The following is a 22343-nucleotide window of genomic DNA, read 5'->3' as shown; positions in this document are numbered from 1 at the left end:
AGAGACAGGAATGGGGAGAGGTGACAGGGGACTTGAAATATGTTACAGCGTTTTATTTTCTTAAAACTTTTGCTAAAGCAAACATGATAGTGATAACATTTGTTAAATCTGTATAAGTACCGCACACTAATGGATTACGCTACTGGAGCTCCCATTTGTTAAATCTGGATGGTAAACATATATGAGTCTTTGTTATATTGCTTTGTGGTAGGTTTGAAATATTTCATGATGAATTTAAAAAGGAACAGTGTAGGCTCAGAGATCCATGTGGATCATTTTCCATTTACACTGATCCAGAAGGATGTCTTCCCTTCTGTCTCTCTATTGTTTGGTGTAGTGCTTATGTGATGCCTACCTTGGATTGTTTTTGCCATTGTCGGGACATCATCCACCAGAGGGCAGGACCTGGGTCTGTGGTACTTGGCTGGTACCCAAAACCCTAGATAAAGCTCTTTTAATCTGCCTTAAGGAAGTCCCCTTCAGATGGTATAATGGGTTGAAAAGCATACCCTTCAAATTTATGTCCACTCAGACACTTAAGATGTGACCTTATTTGGAAACAGGGTCTTTGCAGATAGTTGAGGATTGAAATGAGATCATAATGAATTAAGATGGTCCCTGAACCCAATGTCTAGTGTCCTTATAAGAAGAGGAGAGGACACAGAGAAGGCAGCCACATGAAGATGGAGGTAAGCAGAGACTGGAGTGATGAGGCCACAAGCCAAGGAACACCAGGAGCCACCAGAAGCTGAAAGATGCCAGGAAGGATTCTTTCCTAAAACATTCCAAGGAAACATAGCCCTGTTGGCACCTAGATTTTGCTCTTCTGACCTCCAGAACTGGGAGAGAATAAATACAATTTTTAAATTGTTTTATGCGACCCAGTTTGTAATACTTTGTTACAGCAGCCCTAGGAAACTAATACAGATGGGTTCTGTTGATTTGAAACCAGACTCAAAACAGTGTTATCCAGAATAAAGTATTTCTGCATTGAGAGGAAGGTGGCATCTGTATGCTGCAGTCCTAGGTCATATAAGGACACCCTATACTATACTATGGTGGTGTCTGTTACTCAGCTCCACAGAGTTGCCATGGAGGCAGGTGTGGGGACCAATGCACTTTATGAACCACCTGCCACAGATTTTCCAAAAGGAGACTCTGCCATTAGTTTGGCCGTTCAGCATCTGAGCCCTTATTTATTATGGGCCATTCCCCATCACATGACAGCCTGACTTCGACTATTTAGGATGAGTATGCTGGCGCTCACTTTCCCAGCCTTACTAGCACATGACTTGGTTCTGCCAGCGTAAACTTGCATTGAAAATTAGTGACATGCAAAAGAAAGTGCCTGTGGAATCCACCCTGATGAGGGTAGGGCAGTGATCCAGCTACATCCAGATTCCACAGGTAAGAGCAGCTATGGTTCCCATGAAGCATTCACTATCCATAGCTGGCAGCGTTGGTGGAGCCAGCCGCTCGCTGTGTCTGTACCTTGGGAGTGGTGGCTGGGGGGGTCTTTATGGACATGGTCTTGGGCATTGTTTTTGGCTGCTTGTCCCTCACACTTGGTTCTAGAGCCCTCCCAGAGATTTTGTGAGTGACCTGATATGACACCCCCTTAAAGGGGCAACAAACAAACAAAAAAATGAATTCCTTTTCTACTTAAATCAGCTAAATTCAATTTCTATTGCTTGCAGCCTAAGAATTGGGACTGGCACAATGCCTCCCTCTGACAGTCTGACCTCCAAGTAGTTTTTATTGATTGCATGTCTTAGACTTGTTAGGACACAAATGTTTTTAAATATTCTGTTTCATGGTCCCATGAAGACAGGCATATTTAGTGAAATGTGTTATAATTGTTGGTTCAGAAAATGTGATCACCAAGGCCAGTGAGAGATGCTTTCATACTTTTAAGGTGCCTGTGGACTGAGAGCATCCACATGTGAGGATGGGTCAGGAAGCGGCACCTGACACTCGCACTGGGCTGCAGTCATCAGGGATGCACGCCCACGTTGCCATGATCGTATTCCCTGACTCACCTTTTCTCCTGGGTTTAGGGCTGATTATGGCCCTGACTCCCTGACCACATATATCTTGTTCTCCTTTAGGATTTGGGTTTTGTGACTTCTTCCCTGGAATAGCTTTTCCCACATATTCTTGTGCAAACTGCAATTGTTAGCCCTAATCTCTGACATATTTACTTATAGAACTGCTGGCTAAGCCTGGCACCAATAGCATGCATCTGCTATTGTCCCAACCTATCTCCGGAGTCTTATTTTGCCAAGATCCATGGCTCTGTATGGCACCCATGAAGTTGATGTGGGGATTATTAGGGTGGGATGTCCTTTTCTGGTGGGTTTTAGGAGTGTTTGAGATCACCCCTAGTGCTTTTCAAAGCTTTTGCTTATGTAGGTAGGTCTCCTTATCTTCTCTTGGGACTCTGACCCATTTCCTGTTATTATTTCTTAAACTGGGTCAAGTGTAATTCTGTTCATTCTCTTCAAAATGTAGCTGGCAACCCGGACATGTGGGAGCAGCACATTCATGTTTACTGTTGGCAGTTTTCGTTGGAGCCCAGCATTATGGGGCAGGGTCTGCTCGCTTCTTTTTTCCATTTCAGCCTTTTTATGCTGGTTTCCTTCCTTTTTCTGCTCCCTGGACTACATGGGGAAGCCAAGGATTTGGTTCAATCTCTTGTGTCTGTCCTACTCAAAGCATATGTGGGTTCTGTCCCCAGAGCGTGGCCTAGTTTCCAGGAAGGATTGCTACTCTGGAAATTTGGACTGCCTTGGGATTGAGCAATGTGTTTGCTCTCACTGGGCACAGCATGGTGGCCTGGGTCACCCAGAGGCTCAGCTGGTGGTAGGAGCTTCCATCAGCCTGTTTGAGGCAGAGTACTTTCTAGAAGAGTCTGAGAGGGTCTACACAGGATACTGAGTCTCCTGATGACACACTTCAGTTGTAGACCCTGCATCCAAGTGCTTGGTGGAATGAATGGCTGAGCTCGCAAATAAAGGAGGGGTTCCCAGCACTCTCCCTCCCCCCGAGAGGGTGCTTGGGGCTGCTCCTGAGCTTTGCTGGCCACCCCAACCCTCATTATTCTTTCCTCTTCAAAAAGAATAAAGAGATATTTTGTCCATATATTTCCTTCGACACTTACATCAGACTGCCTCATGGGTTTTCAAATCAACTAAATGTCTTATAAGTGGCTAAGGCAAAATAAATGTTATTCTCTCCACCAAACTCCACATCAAGTACCTTGAGAGCTCTACACTCATATCCTAAAAGTACCAACTAGTGATACATTGTCTGGCTTAGGGTTTTACATACAGTAAAAATATGTCGAGTGATTGAGCTGTGCTCAGAAAGAGAAAAGACCATGACTTGCCTTCTCTTCCTGTCTTTCTCTAAGATCCAGGTTTCTGCCTGTCTTTTCATGGCTTAACTTAGAGAGATCCCTGAACTTCTATGAGAAAACACTGTATATTTATTTTTCACGCAGCTAACTAAAATTTAGCATTCCCTTCAATGATGAAGGTGACACCGCAGCAGTGTTAGCAGTACCTGAGACTTTGTCACCAACTGAAGTCATAAGTGTTTTTATATCACATATGGTTATTGAAAATAATTTGAAATGCCATTTAGGCTTATCAACACTTTGACATGACCGTAGTTAATTAGACTTATTGCTAGATCTTGTTATTTAGTGCATTAATAATAAATATGTATATACTATATAAAAATTTATATATATTTACATTTTAACTGTATTTCATTGTAATTTCTTTCTTTTGTAATCCTATACATTTTATTCTATGCCTTTAAAAACGTTTTAAGAAGAGATCTGTAGACTTCATCAGATTGCCAAAGGGGTCCACAGCACACGAGGTCAAGACCCGCGGTCACGCCGTGCCTTCTGGAGTCTTGATTTTTGGTGGGTGTCCAGTGAGGGTAGGTGTTAATCAGAGCAGATTGTGAGAAAGCCTTTTAAGTTTCAGAAAAGCCTCAAACGGGTGCTAAGAGAGATGCTGCCCACTGGTGGCTGGAAGGCAGAACTATGAGACTGCGAACAAAGGCCCTTGGACACCTCGAGCGTTGGGGATATTGGTAGGCAATAAATAGCTGGTTTTACCCTTGCCTGCAGCTCCAGCCTCATCCTTTGAAAATCTTTTCCTCATTCTTTTTTTTCCCCCAACATCTTGAAGCTTCCTTCGGCATTAGAGTGTTTATACATGTTGTTATCTTTGCTGGACTGCCCCTCCCATCTCCTCTTCTGGATAACTACACTCTCCCTCCATATCTGAGTCCCTAAGCCTAAACCTCCAGTCTAGGCCAGGCTCCTTGAGAATCCTTGTGTAGACACATGCGCTTGTCTCCCTCACAGCTCTTTCTCAGTTTGTAATTAACTACACACTCCCTGGAGTGATTTTGTTGTTGTTGTTGTTGTTGTTGTTCATTGTTCATCATAGACCATAAAGCCCCCAAGGGCAGGGGATGTTTGTTTTTGTTCTCTGCAGTATCCCCAGTTCTGCCCAAGGATGCTCAGTAAACACTTATTGATGAAGAATGAATTTGAATTGGAAAATTCATAAAGGCACTGTGAATGCTTGCAGAATAAATTTAGGTCCACAAAAATAAAGTCAGATGGCCTCCCTCCACTACTGCCAAGCCTCTCCATCCTCCAGCTGTCCTACGTACACTGGTAACACAGGGCTCTCCAGGATTGCACAGTAGAAACAGTTTAGCAAGATTGACAGGCGGGGAGATAGATGGCCTGGGGTCAGATCCTGGCCTTGATGCTTCCTTCCTGGGTGATCTCAGCCTCTTTGTGCCTCAGTCTCCTCATCTGTAAAATAGTGAAAATCACAGTACCTCTGGCATAGAGCATGGTTAGGAACGCTAATGAGGTAACATAAGGAAAGCACCTAGCACACAATGAGTACTGATCAAATGGTACCTAAAGGGAAAGGGCCAACAGAGCCTGGAGCCTGATGGGTAGTCAGTGCTCTTGAGAAGCACGGGATTTAAAAAGGAGGGCAGCCTTGCAGCAGAGCTGGGCCTGGCTGTGATTCTTTCCCCTGCTCTGTCTTGGTTGGGATGTTCATGGGAGCTGCTAAGAAGCAAAACTGAGAGGCAGAGGATACTTCCTTTTATCTTGGCTGGATACCTGCCTGTATGTCCATGTCTCCACCTCCTTCATGATGTACTGAACATACTGTCCTTGCAGAGAGGCCCGTGTGTAAAGTCATGGTTTCCTTCTGATCTTTTACACACTCACATTCCTGCCTAACTCTTGCTCCAGAGACTTATAATCAAATTATTTTACTCTGGCTTCAGATGAAGTTACAACATTTGTAACATTCTTGGTACAGAATTTCACAGAATATATTAGCACTCAACAAATATCAGTTATTTCTCTATTGGAAAATAGATTGTTCTGAAAGCACAAGCCTAGTCTGCCCTCTTAACTTCTATAACATTTGCTAAACATCTGGCATTAAAAGGCTTTTGAGAAATGTATATGGAGAGGATGAATGAAAGAAAAGATGGGAGGCTGAAGGCTTGTTTTCCTTTTCCAGGCCCAGGTGGGCTTTGCAATGTTCAGCTTGCCCGGGTTCTGCACATTTGCCATTAGAGGGCAGGAGAGGTTAAGATAACGCTCAGGACCAGCCAAGACTCAGAATTACTGGGTTGACAGAGGAGGATGGTTGAAGGAGAAAATGTTAGAATGATTGAAAAAAAAAAGCAGTTCTTCTTTATCTCTAGGGGACCAAACGTAAAGAAATGTGTAGCTAGATAAATTGAAGTTAGACTTAAAGAACTTCCAATGCAAAGTATGCTAACGAGATTTTTAAAAACCCCTTAGCTACATCCGCCCAAGCAGAATAGATGAGAAAATGAGTTCTTCCTGTCTGAGACCTATGCGACCCCACTAGATCTCGTAAAAGTAACTTTTCTGTGACTGCCTTTAATGACTCCATTCTTGTAGATGCAATTGTAAAATAACTTTATTGGTCAGGTTAGCCACCACTCATGCTTTTCCTGTAATAAGGATCCTTTATAGAGGCATGATGGCGTTCACATGCAGACGCTTTCTGAAGAGCCCTGGGGCACGAAGCAGCCTTGCCCCTCACATCAGAGCTCTTTTGTTGAAATGAGCTGGTTTGGCTTTTGTGGATTTCAGGGTCTGGAACCAAGAACATAGACCAAGGATCCCCGCTTTGCTTCTTGGGGAAGCCGCTTTAAAGCACACACAGGATCAGGGACATAATGGCATCTTGGCAGGAGCCAGACAAGGGCCAGCTCTCCTCCAGCAGTCTCTGGCCCAGCTGCCCAGACGGCTCCATCCCTGTGATGCCCCAAAGAGAAGGAGGGTTAGGCCCCAGGCAACATTACCTTTCAGAAACAGAAGAACCCAATGCTCTCTTGCTAAGCTATAAAGTGACAGCCATCTTAAGTAATGAGGATGTAGCTCAGGGATGGGAAAGCAGAGGGTTTTATGCTCAGCTCAGGCAGGAGTTGGCTGCCTGCTGGGCTTCACGAACCCAGTGAGCATCTCTAGCCAGAGCTGGTACTATTAACTATGGCCTTGGGACAAATTAATACAAACCAACCACAGCCTCCTCCTTTGGGCTAGCGGGCAAGTCCAGAGCTGGTTGGCGTCTGTCTCTCCCATCAGGATGTAGACATTCCTGCTTGGAGAAGAGGAGAGGACAAACTACCATCCTCATGCTTTCTGAACCACAGTCTCCACCTTTGAGGATAAAGACCCAAGTAGGGAGCTGTTGGCAGTGCAGACTGCTAGGCAAGCATGGAATGATTGGGGCTGCCTCCTCAATCCAGCGATTCAATCTGGACTTTCCTCTTGTAAAGTCTGAGCCACCTTCAAAGAACTGCCAGCTGCTAAAGTACAGCTCCACACATTTATCTAAGCCCAAGGTTGGTCATCTCTTCCCACTTCAGGCCCTGAATATCATCATCATACTGGCAACCTCCAGTCTGGTGGCTTTCAGTGAGCGAGGTTAGGGAGGTGCAAAGGTGACTCTTGATGTTCTTCCAACCTCAGATACAAGTGAAGGTTCTCTGCACAGGCAGATGCCCACATGCCTTGGGGTCCCCTGCCTCTGCCTAAGGCATAGAACAGATGTTTGTGGAGTAGATGAGGTGGACTTAGGAGGAGGCAGTTGGGCAAGAGGTATATTCTGAGGAGCAGTGACTGCGAGCCCAGAGGAACTGCATGACCAGGCTGGCCTGAGGGAGAGCTGCCGGGCGCCCCTTTCAGAGTCTGGGGTTTTGGGAAAGGAGGTTATGTGCTATGGCCAAGCGACTTCTAAAGTTCAGGACACTAGATCTTGGGAAAGAACTTAAGGGTAGTGAGATTTCTGATGTGAGGGATTATTCTCTCTGCTGCCACCTCTGTCCTGGAAAAGAGTTTGGGTCTTGTCCCTCAGCATAGGCTGCCTGTCCCCTCATCCCACCTGACCCTGCCTACAGGGAAGATTACAGAGGGGAGCCCATGGAGTTCTGTCATATGGTCGGTCCTAGACCTTCCCGCAAAAGCCAAACCAAACCATCAAGCCAAATGTAATGGGGCGTGGGGGCTCTGGGCCCGGCACCAAGTGCGAGGGCCGCTCAGATCTCGATGAGGCTGGCCAGGCGCAGGCAGAGGGGCGCGTCCGCCGGCATTGCGCTGCGCTGGATCTCGTTCCCGTCCAGGCGCAGCACCTGCAGCTTCGAGAAGTTCACGACGTCCACCACCGTGCAGAAGCTGCTGATGGAGAACTCTGCGGAGACAAGAGGGGCGGGGGTGGGTGAGGGGAGCCGGAATCGGGGACCCAGATCCACAGCAAGGCCAGACAGCTTCTTTGAAACTGCCTAAATACTTTGTTCCGAGGGCTGGAACTTGGCTGGGTGGGGCAGGCGTTTTCCAAGATCGGAGTCACACTGACTTACACCACTAGGGGCAAAACAAGGGACAGAGTGGGGCCTCTGCTGCTCCGCTGCTCCGCCTCCTACCCAGCCAGCCTGGATGGTACTCTGTAGACCCCGTAGCGTCTTTGAGTGTTCTTCCACCAGACCTGATCTCTTCCCTCTGTGTGCGGCGGAAGGAAGCACAAGGTAATTAAAGACTCTCATTAGCAGCTTTGAAGTACTTGATTGCTTTTGGAGAGGGAGAGCTTTGCTGAATTGCTTTGAGAAGGAAGACTAGAAAAATGGACGGACTTAAATCTGGAATATCTCCTGACTCTTTGCAGATAGAGAAAGTGGCAGGAAATTAAAGCGAGAACGCTTGGGCAGAGACAGGTGTCTCTGCGTGCCAGAGCTTCGAGGGGTTACATGTCTCCCTTCCAAGTACTGCCGGAGGATTGAGTGAGCAAGGGTCTGAGATTCAAGGAGATGGAAATTCACAGACAGACGGATGGGGCTGCTATGGACCTCAAAAGTCAAATATGTAATTCCCTCTGCCTCCTGCATTTTATATGATTATGGTTTACCTCTTTTAAAAAAATCTCTCTCTAAAAAAAAAAAAACAACTCTAAAGAATTTCTTCCATTTTGAAGCTTTCTCCTCAAACCACATAATCCTAGTAGGTAAGATAATTGGTTTTAACATAAATCATTCTGCTGCCTTTCACCCTCTTCTTCAAATTGCCTCTTAGACAAATCAATCACCTCTGTCTCAAGTCTACTGTATCAGGAACTTGAAAAGATATTTTCAAGAACGTAGTTAAAACTCCAGCAGGGACAACAAAAGTCACCACTGAAAAGCTCTGAGGCCTCTTCGGCTCCTTCAGGAAGGTCACTTGTGTGAGAAACAGTCCCCATCTGGTCTTAAGGGTAGGATCACAGCACATCTCAATAGCCATAACATGCAGGCAAACCCAGAGTGGGGCTTGCTTTTTCATTTATCGGAGGCGCTCCTCAGCTTGCCCTGGTGGCCAGGGGCTGGGCAGCGGGAGTGGGAGGAAAGCTTTCTGTTTCCCCAGGGGCAACCAGGGAGGGTGTCGTGGAGGGAGAGGTTATGGGGGATGAAAATAAAGGTAGCAAGGAAGACAATATTAAAGAGCTTAAGCTGATGAAAAACACGTTTTTAAATTACCACTATCGATGGTTTTCACTCTCATTAAGAACTGACTGAGAAATGGGGTGAGGCCATAGCCTTAACTTGTACTATAAATGTAAGACAGAAAATCCAGCCTCAAAGAATAATGAGATGCCGGGAAGAGTGGGGAAATGAGAAATACCCTTCTTTGGAGAGTATTGGGGTAGGGGTGTGAGAAAATCTGAAATGCTTTTGGATGTTTCCTTTCTGTTACCAGGGAATAGATCGAGTAACCTCTGGGTGGGCAGGTTGGGGGCAGAGTGAAAGCCAGGAGCTGGGTCTATGATGTCTGTATAAAAAGGGTGGAGTGGGGTGGGCTGGGGAGAAGTAAAGTGACCCAGTATATGTCCCAACCCTATTTGGGAGTGCTAGAGGTCCCAAGATAGATTCTCTACTCCTGCCTGGAGCCCTCAGACTATCTACTCAAATCCTGGCCTCCAACTCTGCATATATAAATACGGAGTACTTGGGGGCTGCTGGACACATGGTGTATGTAGATTCTATCCACATGTTGGGCCCTGTGAGCCATCCTGTGTGTCTTCCCCAAGCCCATGAATAGACAAGGCTTCTGTTTGGAGATTCTGAGGACACTTTCCAGCCCAGATTAAATACTGACATAAGTCTTTCCAAATTCCTACTGGCGTACCCGCCCTGCTCCACTGGATCTCCAAGCTACTGAATAACATTCCTAGCTGTGTTCCCTTGCTGTTGCCAGGCTGGAAAAACTAAGGGAGATGCTAATGGAAGAAGGAAGGAGAGGGAGAGAATGGGCCTTTTCCCCTGCACACCCTTTAGTTCCTGTCCTTTTGGATCCTCTCTCAGAGGGTTGCTTTGATCTCACCTTCACCACTCCTACCCCTGTCCCTGACTGGATGTGCAGGGAGATCTTCCTTTCGTTCACCCTAGGAGAGGGGCTCCTGTCTTCCCTGATGGTGGTCTGAATCAGAGAAGTGCTCCTCATGTTCTTAGCCAGAGACGCCGACTCTAGGTCCTTGGACATTGAAAGCAGGTTTGTTCAGGGTGCTACACTACCTAGTCTAGGTGACCTGGAGAGACTGCTTTTCCTTCTCTGTGTCTCAGTTTCCCCAGCTTTGCAATGAAAAAAGTAAAATAAAATAAAATTATGCCTGTCAACTTCAAAGTGGCAATAAGAAAATCGAATAATAATAGTAATCATGCATTAATTTTTCAATTATGTGCTCAGACCTGGACTAAGCACTTTCCAATTTAGAAAAATAAGAAATTGATATTATTTTGCTTAAAGAGAAGACTAAGAGAGAGACCGATGTCTAGATAAAGAGGATTTGGTTTAAATTACACAATAAGGGAATTGGAGCAGACACTGAAGATTTTTTTGGTTGTTTGACTTAAGGGAGAACTTTCTTGCATGACCTTGAGACACTTTACTGAAGTAATTTTATCTTCAGTAGAGCTTTTGGAAGAGGTGGAGTACCTCAGATGTGAGCAGCAGATGTGGTTCCGAATGAAGACAGAGTGGTGACAGTTGCTGTGATGGAGCTATTCCCACCCCAAGTTTCTCTAATTGTGTAGTTAGGCAATAATTAATAGGTTCTCTCCCATGACAGCTGCTCTTTCCTGTCACATTCTCAGGGTCAAACTCTAATGAAGCACTGCATACACTAGGACATTTCTGATGTCACAGTCCTCTTGGACTCAGAGTGGGTGGCAAGTAAGTAGTGGTGACTTCTGGTGGGATGATGGGCACTTATGGGTAAATGTCAAACCCTTTGAGAACTGCCCCCTCGTAAAAAGAAAACCCCCAAAGAAAGAAAGACTTTAAAGACAAAACAGTTTGCACTGTACGTGATGGTGTCTTGCACTTCAACCTACAGGACCAGACACTTCTTCACCTTTCTCACCCACTGTCAGCCAACCTCTGGGACTGGTGCCGCTCTCACTCAGAGGGCTGCCAAGCTCATTAACATCTTGCCAAATGAGTGATTTATTCCCTGAGCACAGAGAGAAAAAGGATTGAGAGGGACAGGGTGAGGACTCAGTCCCTATCGGTGCTGTTAACTCTCAGCAGGTTCCACTTCAAAGCGTTTTGTAAGTGGTCATTAATGACTCCTTCTTTCCCCAGGGAGAAGAGGATTGTGCTGACAAGGGAAGTGAGGTTAAATGCTGTCATAGGACCTTCCAGCTGGGATTAAGACATCAGAGTCTCCAGAGTAATGCAAACACATTCTGAACACAAGATTCTGAGCGGGAGCTGAAAAGCAACTAGACAATCCAATCTGAAATAAGTATTTTAGTTCTTAGAGGCAGAAAGGCACCTCTTTTGGTTCCTTTAGGTATCTGCAGGGAAGTGCTTGGAAAACAAGAAGCCCAGTGTCCTTGCCCACCATTCCAGGGCTTTGTGGTGGTCAGGCTCATGTCACCCTAGGGGGATCTCTACCCTGCCTCCAGGAGCTCCTTGTACTCCAGAGAGAACTGACTGGAACAAGTACTGCCTTCAGCTCTGAGAGGCTGCACATTCTTGTCCACCAGCTGTTATGTTTGAAAAACAAACATACACCAAAACACAAGACCAGGCTGTAGTGGCAGGAATAGATCATGTGAGAACAGAGAGCTCATCCTCTTCTGGGTCAGTGAGGAGGTACAGGTGCTCTGGTTTCTTAGCCCACCTTCCTCCTGGGATGGACCCTAGAAGTTCAACTCGAATGCCCCTCTCTATGAAGTGCCCCCTCCCAAACCTTTCCATAATCATCTCTCACTGCTCCTCAATGCATAACTCCTTCCTCTCAGAAATATGAATTTCCTGGCTGTCCCCTATTGGCTGAGGGCACTTCAATGGCTGCTTCCTTTGTGGCAATTCCTCTTCCCAGAATGGGTTAGTCCTGGGTTCCTCCAGCCCATGCCCACTTATCTCTCAAGACCTAGATTGAAACTTACCTCTTCTGGGAAGTCTTCTTCCAAATCAACCCACACCCCACTGAATTTTCTTAACACTGCCATTTAGTGTAAGTGTAAGGCTAGGTTTTCAGGTTGCTTCGTTTGTGCTCTTTGGTTATACTACTGCTATTTTTTTTTCTGTTGCCTCTAGCACTTAGAATAGTATCTTTCCAATGAAATCCACAGCCACTCCCCATGCCCATTTGTCAAGTTCTCACCATTGATCCTATTGCCTTGGAGGTAGAGGTTCTCCAGGTTGGTGTTGACCGGGGGGATCTTCTGCAGCTGGTTGTAGGAGAGGTCAAGCTCAAGGAGGCTGCTGGAATTGAAAGTGTTGGAGGCCAGGCCATTGTTGGTGAGACTGTTGTGGGACAGCCGCACATACAGCAGCTTTGGTGACCCCCGAAAGTAGCTGTCGGGCATGGAGTAGACGTTGTTGTGCTCCAGGTACAGCTGCTCAAGGGCTGAGGGCAGTCCATCAGGCACCTTCCGAAGGTGGTTGTAACTCAAGTCCAGCAAGATCAATGACCGAAGGCTTCTCATAGCACTGCCCACTTCCTGGATTTCATTGTGTTGGAGGTACAAGGCTGTGAGGTTCTCCAGCCCCTCCAGAGCATTGTTGGGGACCCGTGAGATCTGGTTGTGGTCAAGATGGAGCTCTCTCAGGGATCGAGGCAGCGGGCCGGGCATCCTGGTCAGGTTGTTGTGGTCCAGGTACAGCCGCTCCAGGTGCCTCAGCTTAGAGAAGACTTTCTTGCCCACTTTATCACTAGTGATCTGGTTGCCATGGAGAGCAATCCAGAGCAGCCCCGTGGCATTGTCAAAGACGCCTTCCTGGATGGAGGAGATCTGGTTGTTCTGGAAGTAGACATACTTCATGCGGGAGGGGACGAAGGGCAAGTACTTGAGGTTGCGATTGTCACAGTACATGGCTGTGGGAAAGTTGGGTGGGCAGTCGCACTCCTGGGGACAGTCACGGGGGTCTGGTGGGGGTAGAGCGCCGTAGGCATAGGCTGGACCTTCCTCCACCCCATAAGGGTAAGGCTCATAGGGCTCATAAGGGTAAGGATCATAGGGATCATAGTAGGTGGACTGCTGGCTGCGGAGGTAGTGGAACCACCAGTGGGGGTCTTCGTCATACTGGGCCCGGGAGAAGGAGCAGAGCCCTGCCAGCAGCAGGATGGAGGTCCACTGCATTTTGTGTCTCTGCAGGAAGGGAGAGAGAACAGAACAAGCAGGTATGAGTGAAACTCTAGGGAGGCAGAATGAGTGAGCCTTAGGCTTTGAGCTGTGCAGATCTTAGCACCAAACGTCTGAGAGCAGGAGACTTATTCTCACTTCTTCCGTGCCTCCTTCCAGGGCCAGCTCTGCACACTTGGTCCAGGTGGACCTTGGCTATCTGAGGGGAGCTAGGCGCACTTTCTCCTGGTCATAAAGTCACAGAAGCAGTCTTTGAGATTAAAAGAAACTCAAATGGGGGTCATTGCATTTTGTAGAGGGGTAGACCCATTGGAGTCTCTAGCAACCTGAAGGTTCTGATGCGGCAGCTGGAGACCCCATATCAATCCCTGTGGAATGGGGGTGGGGTGCTCTTCAGGCCAGAATTCATGTCTGGGTGGGACTCCCCAGGGAAATAATATTTTCCAAGAATCCAAGGAAAAAGCCATGTCTCTGGGAAACCTCCAGAAGTGGCTTGAGCCCACAAAGGGGAAGATCTGAACTACTTCTGAAAGATTTTTTGGTCTCTGGTTTTGAGTCTTTGGGGAGGGGTGTGGTCCCTCTGCAGCCGCCGTGAGGCTTGGGCTACCTTCCAAAGTGCTAGCATCTAGAACAGTCTGCTGGGTAAGACAATTCATGGGTTAGCAGTTTGTGGCTACACATGAACTTGGCAGGCACAGGGTTTTCATATAACAGTTATAGATCCCCTCCAGACTGGGGACACTGGCACCTAGATATGGCACTTATCTTCTAGAGTGGTTGAGTGCATGGAGTCTGAGTCAGTCCACTTGGCTGTCCTCTCTGGTGTCCAGTAAAGTGTCAGCACTCTGCATGCTCCACCATGGATATTATGCAAGAGCCATGTGGGGCCAAGAGAGAAATGAATGAAGAACACCAAAAAAGGGAACAGGAATTAAAGACTCTCAAGTATGCCCAAGGGAATATGGCTTAATAATGGGATTCTGGCATCCCCTCTCCCATCTCAAGCTTCCCGTGATGACATTTGGATTACCAGGCTCCATACTGAGGCCTCCACACTGCCATCAGCCTGTTGCCTTTGAGCTTATATGCGGTGAGATGAGAACAGGTAAGCCCGAAGAGAAATGTGGGCTTGGTGTCATCTGAGAGGGCAGCTGAAGGTATAGAAGATGAGGGACCAGAGGGTAGCATATCGGTCCTAGGCACCTTACTCTGAATACCTACAGCCAGATGCCCTGTGAACAATGGGCATCTTCCAGAGGTGTGAGTGTCACCCTTGGGTGGGAAAACCTTAGAACCTTTCTTCGTCCGGAAAAGTCTCATATATCCCTCATGTTGCTGTTGGGCCTTGCTGGGGTTGGCAACTGTGGACAGGAGAAAGAAAGGAGTCTAAAAGCCAACATCAAATCCAGTGAACTATTGGGAAGTATCCTGACTATGACAATCTTGTCAACTTCTGGCTACCACCCCTCCCAGACTTCTCTGTCCCTGGAAAGTGGCTCCCTTCAGCCGGCTTCACCCCATCAGTCTCTGGGCTGCAGAGGAGAGGCGCCCCTGGCTTCTTCTCAGGCAGCCCGAGGCCTCAAACAAAGAGTCCACAGTGTTGCTGAGAAGCCGATCCAATGGCCCAGTGCATGGGCACGCCGGCTGGGCCCTGGCTCTGGACAGGAGAGAAGACTGGTGGAACGGCCCACTGCCAACAGCACATTTTTCCATGCACAGCCCTGGCCTGCTGCAGGACCAAGGTGGCTGTCTGGAGGCTGGCACAGTGAGCCTCTGTCTCCATTTCTCCTTCCAGACCGGGCATTTTGGCAGGCAAAAGCCACCTTCCTCTTCAAGATTCAGCTTTCCACCCTGCGTACTCTGACCTCTCCTTAGGAGCCCTGACTGCTGACTGGGTTTGGTGGGGACCTTATGCTTCTCCTTTCTCCACCCCCATCTCTTAGCAATGTTGCTCCAGGGCCATATACTCTTAAATTCCCCCCTAATGCTAGAGACCCTCCTGTGCTCAGAGTTCTGTGAGGTGGAAAGTTTCTAGGACTGGCACACTGTGAGTTGGGAGGCTTACTCAGGAGTTACGATTATCCTTTCATTTAGCCACTCTAGAGAACCATCTTTCCCTCCTATCAGAATTGAGGTCACACCAGAACCATCCCCACCCTAGACTGGACTTCCACTTCACAACTCCCTGGACATGGTCAACTCTTAATGCTTCTTATTCTCTCCCTTTCACCCTAGCAACACACACACACATACACACACTCAGAAACAATACACAAAACTCCCCCCTCCCCATAGCAGCATCAGGTTCCACGACCCCTCTATAAGAGAGAATGCAGGGACACAGGGCTAGGATGGTGGCATTTGTGAATAGTATACTGTAGGGCAGAGCTAGCTCCCTAGTACCTGGTCCTTTGCTCTTTCATGCCTGAGAACTGGAGGTTCCCCCAACAACCAGAAAGGAGCTGCTGGACAAAGGTAACATGTTGGAACCTCTTCTTACTGCTCCCCCTTTGCCCTCTCTAGCATCCTGGGGTCATGGCCCAGAGACAGTGAAGAATGACTCTTCCTTGCTGTCCTCTCCCTATTTCCCGGCCCCTTTCCTTCATCTTCTTCATGGAACCACAAGGCACAAAAACTGAAGTGAAATTATTACACTTACCTGCTGTTGAACTTTTCAGAGAGTGACCACGTCCCTCTGTCTGGCCTCCTTGGGTTGGAGAAAGTGCGTGTGAGAGAGCAGGAGTGAGAGTGTCTACTGAGAGTGTCCGAGTCTGTGCCAGGCCAGGGGCCCGCCCCCAAATTCCTAATCAAATATTGTGAAGAGAGGGGCCGAAGAGCCCGGATCCGGGCTTTTTCGGCTCTGCTGCAGGGGCGGAGCTCACACTCAACCGCGCAAAATCCTTCTGTCTGCCCCAGCCTGTAAAAACCACCTTCCACTCACTATCTTCCCTGAAGCCTTGGCAGCTCTGGGTCTCCTTCTGCGGAATGAGTTAGTGGCGCCCTCGAAGTTATTTGTGCAGGTTTACAAAGTGCCTGGATTTCTCGTTAAACCCACAAGGGCAGATGCCAGGATAGCGAGGGCCAGGATTTAGGAAGAGGCATCTTAATTAACTCTTTCAACGACCTGTGTCCCCGCCCCTTCCCCCCTCCACCGTATATTCACCCTTCTTGGTTCAAGCGCCCCCTACAGGCAAATGATTAAGCTAGTGGGTAAGAGAGCAGGACCCAGGACAGCTGGCCCTGGCTCCATTTCTCTTTCTGACCAGTGTAGACTTACCTAAGCCACAGGCTTTCTTTACCCTACCGTTGGAGCAATGGAAAGGAAGGAACTAGATCTAACATTTGTTGATTACTTGCTGTGCACCAGCATCATACACTTTCATTTAATCCTTACAACAGTCAGGATTCTTAACACCTTGCGGGGTAGAAACAGAACTATATGAGGCGCTGTATGTGTGGTGCCTGGCCTAGGACACCGCTGATGCTGACTATGTGGGAGAGGTGATCTCTGCGGAACCTCTTTTAAAGGCATGGACACCCTAAACCAGGGGAAGATGAGGTTAGAGAAGCAAACAGGAGCTAGATCAGGAAGGGATTTTTAGGCCATGGAATGAATTTAGTTTTTATTCTAAATGTGTAAAAGACAACATGTTTTAAGCAGCAGAAGCAACAGAATCTGATTCACATTTCTAAAGGCACGTGGGAGAGACTGCTCTGTGGGGGGAGCGAAGCCAAGGTGGAAGTAGGCCCATTGAGAGGAAATGGCAGATTGGCCTAGTACAGTAGAAGAGGGCTAATGTATTTTTAGACAGGGAACTGACAAGTCTTGAAGATGGACCAGGTATGGGGAGTTAGGGAAATCAAGGATGAACCCTAGATTTTCAGTTTGAGCAACCAGGCGGGTGGTAGCTTCATTTCCTGACATTGGAAAGATGGGGAGAGACACAGTTGGGTAGAAGTACAAAGTATACTTTGGATGTGATAAGTTAGAGAAGCCTGTTAGGCATTCCAGTGGAGATGCACACTGACAGGTATATGAGTCTGAATTTGGAGTTCAGGGGCTGGAAGAAAACATTTGGGAACCTCAGAATTAGATCACATAGAATCACAGTAGCTTAGATAGATGCATGTGTCCTAAATGCTCTCTCTTCAATTAATCCAAGAAACACCCCTTATTTTTTTAATTGTGGTAAATTACACATAACAAAATTTACCATCTTAACCATTTTTATGTGTACAGTTCAGAAGTGGTAAGTATATTAACATTGTCATGCAACAAATCTCCAGAACTTGTCATCTTTCACAACTGAAACTCTATATTCATTATTATTATTATTATTATTAATTTTCGGCAAGGCAACTCTTTGTTGACCTCACAGATTGCAAGGACCTTGTCAGCTTATAATCTCTTATTTTTTTTATTTTTTACACCTTCAGCACCTGGTCTTCCTAGGTGGTCTCCCATCCAAGTTAGTACTAACGGGGCCCGACCCTGCTTAGTTTCTGAGATCAGATGGGATCGGGCTTGTTCAGGGTAGCATGGCCGTAGACAACTCTATATTCATTAAACAAAAATTCCCCATTTCACACACACCATTTCACCCCCAGCTCCTTGAAACCCCTATTCTACTTTCTGTTTCTAGGAATTTGACTACTCTAGATAACTCATATAGGTGGAAGTATACAATATTTGTCTTTTTGTGTCTGGCTTATTTCACTTAGCATAATCCTCTCAAGTTTCATCCTTGTGGTAGCATGTGTCAGAATTTTCTTACTACACTATCCTATTGTATAAATATACTACATTTAGTTTATTACTTCATCCATTGATGGACATTTGGATTGCTTCTACCTCTTCACTATTGTGAATAATGCTGCTATAAACATCAGTGTACAAATATCTCTTTGAGACTCTGCTTTTAATATTTTGGATATATGCTCAGAAGCAGAATTGCTGAATCATATGGCAATTCTATTTTTCATTTTTTTAAACCATCATACAGTTTTCCATAGCAGATGCACCATTTTATATTTCTACTAACAATGCACAAGGATTCAAATTTGAAACACTCCTTATTAAAAAACAAATAACAACAACAAAAAACCCAAGCAAGCTTCAGATTTGAATTTGAAGAATTTAGAAGTGGCAGGAAGGTAGCATTTTTGGTTGCTCCAACAGGTTTGAGCTGTATAGGCTGTTAGAAGTCTTTGTCAGGGACCCACTTTTCTCAGGACTTATGAAGAGTTTTGTTTTGTTTTGTTTTTAAGTGTATAGAGGTAACATTGGTTAAAACGATTATATAATTTTCAGGTGTAAATTATAACTTGACATCTGTATATTCTATTGTGTATTTACCACTCAAAGTCCAGTTTCTTTCAGCTATCAGATATTTGATCCCCTTTACCCACTTCACCCTCTCCCTAACCTCCTATATTTGACCCCCTTTACCCCATCTACCTCCCCCCTCCTCCCCTACACTCTACCCTCTGGTAACCACTAGTCCATTGTCCATGTCCATGAGTCTCTGTTTGTTTGTCCTGTTCCTTTGTTGCTTTTAGATTTATATCCCACATATAAGTGATATCTGGTGATTTTCAACTTTTTCTGTCTGGCTTATTTCACTTAGCACGATTATCTCTCAGCCCATCCATGTTGTCACAAATAGCAGTATTTCATCTCTTCTTATGGCTGAGTAATATTTCATTGTATATATGTGCCACAGCTTCTTTAGCCAATCATCTATCATAGGACACTTTGGTTGCTTCCGTGTCCTGGCCACTGTGAATAATGCTGCTATGAACATCGATGTGCAAATATCTTTTTGGATATGGGTTTTCAAATATAAAGAGTTTTTAAAGAGATTAAATGTAATGAATGGGCCTTTGCTGACCACTTACTATAAATCAGGTGGTTTATTAATGTTATCTCATTTATTGATCACAGTGGGCATTTTGCTTTGGAAATAAGGACTCATAGATGTAAAGTGAATAGCTAGAAAGTGGTAAAACAAGGATTTAAACTTTGATCTGCATGATTTTAAAGCCTCTGTACTCTTCCACAACAATAGGCCAGAAGACTGATGGAGAAGAGCGGATGATGACTGTCCTACTGTCAGGGCTGGACTAATTAATGTGGAGCCAGTCTGCTTGAATCTGGGGACAGGGCAGTGTAAAGATGAGAGGGGGAGAGGTACAGGGCTTCTTTTCCTGACCCTACACATATTTCATTTCAATTTAATCAATATGAGTATCTTCCCTAGCATTGTCCTAAGAGTTGGAGAGATAAAGAAAGCTTTAATATAATCCCTGCTCAAAATAAAGCAGATGTATATGCAGCAGACTCTGATCTCTTGAGTGAAGCAGAGTGACCTTAACATGAAGATCGTTGTAAGTGAGGCACAGACAGTTTTCACATCGTTTTTGAGTCCAGAAAGCAGTCACTTGTCAATGGAAAGCACTGGTTCTGGCAACTGGGGCTACATAGCCTGGCAAATCTACCCATTTGGTACAGGTGTTTATTTTTTAAATTCCCAGCATGCTGAATAATACTGCATTCACTAACAATGAAAGTCAGTAGAGTCTAGGACCAAACATTGACTGAGATCCTTTCCAACTAAGCTGCACCAAAAAAGACACTATCTTCATGTGATTTGTTGATCATTTCTAAAGCAGTGAGATTTGTGCCAGGTCTTTAGTCATCTGTCCTGTCTCAAGGTAGGGTAAGAAAGGAAAGAGAGGATGATGGAGATCAGGTCAGGAGGTAGACTTCCAGGAGCCATCCACTGTTTAAAAGTTCTTCCATTTTGACTACTGCTGCTCTCTTTGCCTGGTTCCAGGATCTAGGCCCTATTGAAGCTTAGCTTCAATATTAGAAACCAAATAAGGGATACTGATGTCTCCCAGGGTGCCTAAGGAGTCTACATATGAAGGAGGTTCATTTGGGACACTGATGCTTTCTGAGAGAGCCAGTTAGGTATCTATCAAGTCATTAGACTGAAAGCAAACCAAAGAGAGAGGCTATGTTACCCATCTCTAGAGCCTCTATTCTCAGCTGGGCCTACAGTGCCTGGTGCTTAGTAGGTAATCAGTAAAGAGTTATGAAATAAATTGAATTTTTTGGCTCTCTACAGAGGCTGCTTGTCTTCAGTACCTAGTGCCGGTGGAACCACTACCAACCAGGCCAGGAAAACCCTCCGGCCTTTAGGCCAATTAGACTTTCCAGGGGTTCAGGCCACTGCTACTTGCTCCCCACCCAACCAAGTACTAGCTGAAGCTGATTACCTCTGACGGTGGACCTATCCTGCCTAGAAGAGACCAAGTGCCTTCTGATTTAAATTCTCACCAACAAAGACATGGTAATGTTCCTGTTTCACCAACTCCTTACTTATCCAACAGCCCCTATTTTTATATCATAGCCTCTTATACCAAACAACCAGGGGATGGAGAATAAGACAGAAAATTTACCTAGATTTCTTGATTGAATATAAAGAAGTCAGTAGAAAGATGATTGTGGTGATATGATTTAGGTCCCGCTGCTGACCTATCCTGAAAACTCTTGACACAAGAGAGGGATTTTTTAATAGTCCGATGTTTTAATGGAAAGTCTTGGCTATACTGGAACCCAACAATGGTGTTCCAAAGTTTCCAACAGAGTTGTTTTTTTTATTCCCTTGGCATGGAGGGGTCATTTGAAGTCCTCACCAGGGGTAGTTTCCTCTATCAAGAAAGATGAGACGAAGATGTTGGAGCTGGGGTGAAGACTTGTTTTCTTTCAAATGCAATAGGAAGGAGACCTCAAATTCCAAGTTCTGGGAGATACATTAAGAGCTTCAGAATTTCTTTCAAATAAGAAGACAGAGAAGAACTTTTCTCTTTTAATGGATAGCATCTCTTATTTTTACTGTGTATTTACTGCATGCTTGGTATTATTAACATGATGATGCCATAATAGATTCTAGAAGATCACCTTCTAGAAAGTGTGAGTGTATTTGAGTTGAGAAATAAATGTTGGTTCAGGGAAAAATGCCAGAGGGTTTGGCCATTCAGGGACTCAGTATAGGACATCCACTTTTGTTCTGCAAATGAGCTAAGAACTAGGGTTTCTCTCAAACTGTGCTAGGGGCTGTTGGAGAGAAACCACGTAAGACAGACCAGTTCCTAGGATTCTGGCACCTGCCACAAAGGTTACCTGGCTGTAGGTAAGGCTAGGTCTAGATATTAGCTCTAAAATATCAGCTACCATTTCAGAGATTATCTCCACAACCTATGAGATAGGTATTTTCATATCTTATTTTTACAGATGCAGAAATCAAAGTTCAGAAAAGCTATTTGTTCAAGATTACATAGTAATTAAGTGGCAGAGCTGAGATTTTAAAGTTAAGTCTGTCTGCTTCTAGAATCTGAGTTCCTAACCACTATGCTATATAGAATCTCCAGGGTAAAGGAAAAAGCATGGGTTTGGGACATGGATGTATGTTGAAATTCCAGTTCTATCACTGTTGTCTACATAACTTTGGGCTAATTGCTTTAGCATTAGTGAGACCCAGCATTTTATTTGTAAAATGGGACAAGAACCCTGACCCTACGAGATATTAGAAGGACTAAAAGATAAAGAATAGAAGCTTCTAGTAAGGAGCCTAATATGTGGTGGCTCTTCAACATGTGGCAGCCACCTTTGGTTATTTAGGAGCATATAAGCTCCCTGAGGTGAGAGGCAGTGCCACTGTGTCTCCATCGGTCAGCACAATGCTGGCTGACTGCTTGGCATATATTAGGCTATTTCTAAACTTTACTTGAATAAATGAAAAGTGAAGAAGCTGCTATTACTAAAGAAGCTGCTATTACAAAGCACATTTACTTTGGTAACTTAAACCAATCAGAGATAAGCTAGTCAAAGGTAGAGATGGGACTTCATTGGCTGGAATTATAAAAAAAAAAAAAATAACCCAAAGAAGGAGAGGAGAGGTGACTGCAAAGTCAGTGTTACAGACTTAGAAAATATCTTTGGGGAATAGATAAAGAAATATATTACTTATCCAGGAGGTCATGGAAAAGGTGAGAATCTAAGAGCAGCTCAGAAGAGGAGGTGCCCTACTCCTTGTCAGACAGGAGTTTAAGAATCAGACTCG

At 45.5% G+C, this 22343-nt stretch overlaps 1 protein-coding gene and 1 pseudogene across 2 annotated transcripts; both read right to left on the bottom strand.

Moving 5' to 3' along the window:
• Positions 1 to 5986: 5986 nt before the first annotated feature.
• FMOD (fibromodulin) lies at positions 5987 to 16313 on the bottom strand. Of its 2 annotated transcripts, XM_039881878.1 has the most exons (4): positions 15875 to 16313; positions 14437 to 14576; positions 12234 to 13221; positions 5987 to 7784 (listed from the first exon to the last, which is right to left on the bottom strand). In XM_039881878.1, the coding sequence occupies exons 2-4, from the start codon at positions 14533 to 14535 to the stop codon at positions 7633 to 7635; spliced, it is 1239 nt and encodes a 412-aa protein (XP_039737812.1). In that variant the 5' UTR covers positions 14536 to 14576; positions 15875 to 16313; the 3' UTR covers positions 5987 to 7632. The 2 variants fall into 2 exon arrangements, with proteins under 2 accessions (XP_039737812.1, XP_039737813.1); XM_039881879.1 differs by lacking the exon at positions 14437 to 14576 and having other exon boundaries at positions 15875 to 16305.
• A 1330-nt stretch (positions 16314 to 17643) lies between these two features.
• Positions 17644 to 17766, bottom strand: LOC120618033 (uncharacterized; annotated as a pseudogene).
• Positions 17767 to 22343: the final 4577 nt, after the last annotated feature.

This window comes from Pteropus medius, unplaced genomic scaffold (genome assembly GCF_902729225.1).
Source record: "Pteropus medius unplaced genomic scaffold, Ma_sr-lr_union100, whole genome shotgun sequence".
In the NCBI taxonomy this organism is placed as follows: domain Eukaryota; kingdom Metazoa; phylum Chordata; class Mammalia; order Chiroptera; family Pteropodidae; genus Pteropus; species Pteropus medius.
This window is presented reverse-complemented; position numbering and strand designations above follow the sequence as displayed.